The following is a 4,375-nucleotide window of genomic DNA, read 5'->3' on the forward strand; positions in this document are numbered from 1 at the left end:
TCTATTTATTTAATAATATTACATTTGTGAAATGTTTTTTCACAGTGAGAATGAATGAATGAATGTTGTGGTTAATATGTGAATTCAGGTGTTTGATCGAAATAATTGACAGGATACCAGAACGGTGCTTTAGAGACAACAAAATCACAGAGTTCAATGAACGTTCAGAGGAGTCAGACTACTACAATCAGATCCCAGGGAAGGTGCCCCCTTCTGGTGGAATACAGGACCTTCGTATCTCAAGAGAAGCTGATCAACAGGACGGTTTGATACAAGAGGTCAGAAATTAAGTTTTAGTTAGTATTATTATATCTAGCTGATATTGGCCAGCAGTCAGATACATATCTTTTAGTATCTGAAGAGCTGTCCCTTTTTTCCAGTTTCTTTATTGAAGCTATTTATATTAGATGATAGAAAACATTATCTAGGTTATTTTGTGATGGTATGATACATTATATTAATAACTATCTTCAACACACTAAGGTGTCCGCAGATTTTTACATTCACAAATGCAAGCCAATGCATACCTATAGTGCTACACACAATCATATTTGCAACGTATTTAACATATTCAAGTGCTTTTACTCTCTTCCTTTCTCTCTTTCTCTATCTCTTACTCTAATTATCTCTCTCACTCACTCACTCTCTCTCTCTCTCTCTCTCTCTCTCTCTCTCACTCACTCACTCACTCACTCACTCACTCACTCACTCACTCACTCACTCACTCACTCACTCACTCACTCACACACACACACACACACACACACACACACACGTGCACGAAGACTCATTTGCTGCATGACTCAATTATTTCAGATGCAGGTCTGCTCCTCCAAGCCGATTGCACTGTATGAGAACTGCTGCATTGCAAGCGGCCCTGCAGCGCTGTCTACAGGTAAAGACTGGGAGCACACACCCAGCTTTGGGGAAACATTTTCCATGCCAATTAATAAAACAACCTTGTGCAAAGTTGTGCTTTGTGGGCATATACAGGTGCATCACAATGAATTTGGATATTGTGGTAAAGTACATTCATTTCAATAATTCAATTGAAAAAGTCAAACTCATATATTATATAGATTCATTCCACCCGAAGGGAAATATTTCAAGCCCTCATTTGTATTAATCTTGATGATCATGGCTTACAGCTCATGAAAACCCAAAATTCAGTATCTCAGAAAATGTACATAAGACCTGTAAAGAAAGATTTTAATGCGGAAATGTCAGCCTTCTGAAAAGTATGTTCTTGTATATGTACTCGGTACATATACAAGTACTAGGTCGGGCCTCCTTTTGCATTAGTTACTGCATCAATGCGGAGCGGCATGGAGTCGATCAGCCTTTGGCCCTGCTGAGGTGTTATGGAAGCCCAGGTTGCTTCGATAGCGGCCTTCAGCTCGTCTGCATTGTTGGGTCTCGTGTTTCTCATCTTCCTCTTGACAATGCGCCATACCTTTTCTAGGGGGTTCAGATCAGGCGAGTTTGCTGGCCAATCAAGCACAGTAATCCTATTTTCACTAAACCAGGTATTGCTACTTTTGGCAGCTGGTTCAAGTCCTGCTGGAAAATGAAATCAGCATCTCCCTGAAGCTATTAAGCACAAGGAAGCATAAATTCCTCTAAAATGTCCTGGTAGACAGCTGCGTTGACAAAACACAGTAGACCAACACCAGAAGATATCATGGCTCCCAGAATCATCACTGGCTGTGGAAGCTTCACACTGGACTTCAAGCAACTTGGAACAAGCAACCTCTCCATTCTTCCTCCAGACTATGGGACCTAAAAAAGAAATATATACGAATAAAGCCTCGAAATACTTCAATTTGGCTGTAATGAATCCGTATAATATATGAGTTTCACTTTTAACGTAATTATTTTAATTAATTAACTTTTCCACAATATTCTTAATTATTGATTATTTTTTCCCAGTTGATATGAGTGTTTGTGAGGCCAGCATGGAGCCAATGGAGCAGCCTGACAGTGGACCTGAGTTGGGCCCGCTCTCCCAGGACATGATTGAGGAAGAAGGGTGGTTTCATGGCAGGTGGATAACCGTAAAACCACTCTCTAAAACCCAACCTCTGTCCTCAATAACTATCTCTTATTCACTAGTCAAATACTTTTCTTGTCAGGTATTCAAAGTGGAGAGCAAAGAGTGATTGCAATAACTTTTGTGGTCTTTCACCATATGGTTCGGCCTTTGCTGTGCTTTCACTTTGGTTTGGTTACTCTTTGATACCCATTGGCAACAACGAGGCTACAGCTAAAGCCAATTCTAAAGTGAAGAAGAGTTTAATGCTGTAGCTTGACACATTCAGAGAGATATGTTTAAAGATGTTCAAAGAAACAGATGTGTGGGTATGAGCTTTTACAGCCAAGATGGCTGGTAAACACTTTACAATAAGGGTACATTAATGAACTATTAATTAACATTCCTTAATGCAGTTATAAACATTATTATACAGCACCTGCATAGGGGTTAGGGCTAATGGGTTAGGGTCAGGTTTGGTCCCTAGCCCTATTCAATTATGTATAAATGAAGCCCTTAGTCAACATAAGCATCACTACCATAGTTAACATGACTATTAGAAAACATGAAGCCATTAATAAATGATTACTAGACCATAAGTCCACTGTAGTTAACTGTAGGTTAATGCTGATGACTGCATTAGCTAACCCCTTGTCTCGGGCGGTGCTCTGGCTGCAGGCTTGGCCGTAAGCAGGCGGAGGCTCTGCTGTCCTGCAGCGGGGACTTCCTAGTCAGGGAGAGTTGCTCTGCCTCGGGCCAGTACGTCCTCAGCGGCATGGAGGGACACACCGTCAAGCACCTCCTTCTGGTCCACCCCAACGGACAGGTGTGTGTGTGTGTGTGTGTGTGTGTGTCTTAAGATAGTATTTGATTTAACTCGGACGAGAGAGAGAGAGAAAGAGAGAGAGCAACAGTCAATGTGTGTGTTTGTGCATCTATGTGGCTATGTGTATGCGCACCCATCCATCATGTTGTATAGGTTCTTCTGACATTCATATTATGTACCGCGTGGTGTGGTGGGTGTTCACTTCAGTAACAAAATGTGTGTGTGTGCTTGTTTTGTCAGGTGCGCACATGCGACCAGGTGTTCCAGAGCGTTGGTCACCTGGTTCGTTTCCACATGGGAAGTCGAACACCCATACTCTCTGGCTGCAGCGAGCTGAATCTAACACAACCCATCCTGCACACATACTGACACACGCACACACACTCACTCACTCACTCACTCACTCACTCACTCACTCACGCACGTGCACATGCACTCATTACACACACACACACACACACATACATGTGCACATGCACTCACCCACAAACACCAACCTGGTATTTGTTTTATGTTAGATTCACCCACAGCAGTGGTTTTCAAAACTTTTGTTGTAAATAAAAATAATGTATTGCATAGCTGTTATATATTTTAGGGAACACTATAGAGGTGTACAGGCTAACACTAACTGAACACTGTACATTGTAAATTAGTATACACTCAAAAGGCAGCAAGAAAATGACTTAGTGCATCTGATACCAGGCTTTTTCAAGGACATGTGAATACTGTTTAGTGTGACTTGGCTATTATTAATATTTAATCTCAGGTCAGACTTGAGCTGAATCCACACTGTGCCTTTTCACCTGTTAAGAACCACTTGTCTGCAGAACAATCTTGTTTTCAATTCGCAATCCAAAAATCTCTCTCTCTCTCTCTCTCTCTCTCTCTCTCTCTCTCTCTCTCTCTCTCTCCCCCTCCCTCCCTCCCTCGGTTTATGTATATGCAGGGGTGCAAAGCACAATTGAATGGATGACAAGAATTCACTTGATGGATCTTACCTAATATGTTTTTCTATCTTTAGTTGCATTAGTTTTGGATGTTTTAACTGAAGTATTCATCTTTTTGGCGTGTTTTTGTTTTGGGATCACCACGATGTTCCCTGGCTGTTAACTACTTTTGTTAACTCTTACATATGTAAACAACACTGCTTGATTCCTAATAAAATGCCTCTCTTAATTGAATATTTTATTGTGTTCTTACTTTAATGTGAAAGACCCTTAATTCCTGTTTGGGAATCATAAATACAACTTATCCTGACATAAATTTGATCCAAGTAGAATTAGTCATCTTTTTTGTCACAGGAAACAACCTGACACTAAAAAAATCAATAACAAACAAAAATTACACTGGAAAGTACACTTCCCTGAAAAGCCATCTGCCACAGAGAATGTGAATAGGGACACATATCACATATAATTTGCACCCAATGCAATTGAACATGTCTGAAAAAGAAATAATTGAAAAAGCTGGTTTTGATAGTGTTTCTTATTTTACCAAATTCCAACCAGAATGTCACGCAG

General features: G+C 40.6%; 1 protein-coding gene across 3 annotated transcripts in view; it reads left to right on the top strand.

Moving 5' to 3' along the window:
- LOC307076319 (SHC-transforming protein 4-like) overlaps nucleotides 1-3,976 on the top strand; it is a 10,145-nt gene extending 6,169 nt beyond the window's left edge. For 2 of the 3 annotated variants that reach the window (XM_079737263.1, XM_079737264.1), the window contains 5 exons: nucleotides 113-278; nucleotides 817-1,021; nucleotides 1,930-2,044; nucleotides 2,708-2,855; nucleotides 3,096-3,976. In XM_079737263.1, the coding sequence (XP_079593389.1) occupies nucleotides 113-278; nucleotides 817-1,021; nucleotides 1,930-2,044; nucleotides 2,708-2,855; nucleotides 3,096-3,224 (763 nt within the window). In that variant the 3' untranslated portion in view covers nucleotides 3,225-3,976. The remainder of the gene's footprint in view (nucleotides 1-112; nucleotides 279-816; nucleotides 1,022-1,929; nucleotides 2,045-2,707; nucleotides 2,856-3,095) is intronic. The other variant, XM_079737265.1, reaches the window with a different exon arrangement.
- Nucleotides 3,977-4,375: the final 399 nt, after the last annotated feature.

This window comes from Pollachius pollachius (genome assembly GCF_949987615.1).
Source record: "Pollachius pollachius genome assembly, chromosome: 5".
Classification (NCBI taxonomy): domain Eukaryota; kingdom Metazoa; phylum Chordata; class Actinopteri; order Gadiformes; family Gadidae; genus Pollachius; species Pollachius pollachius.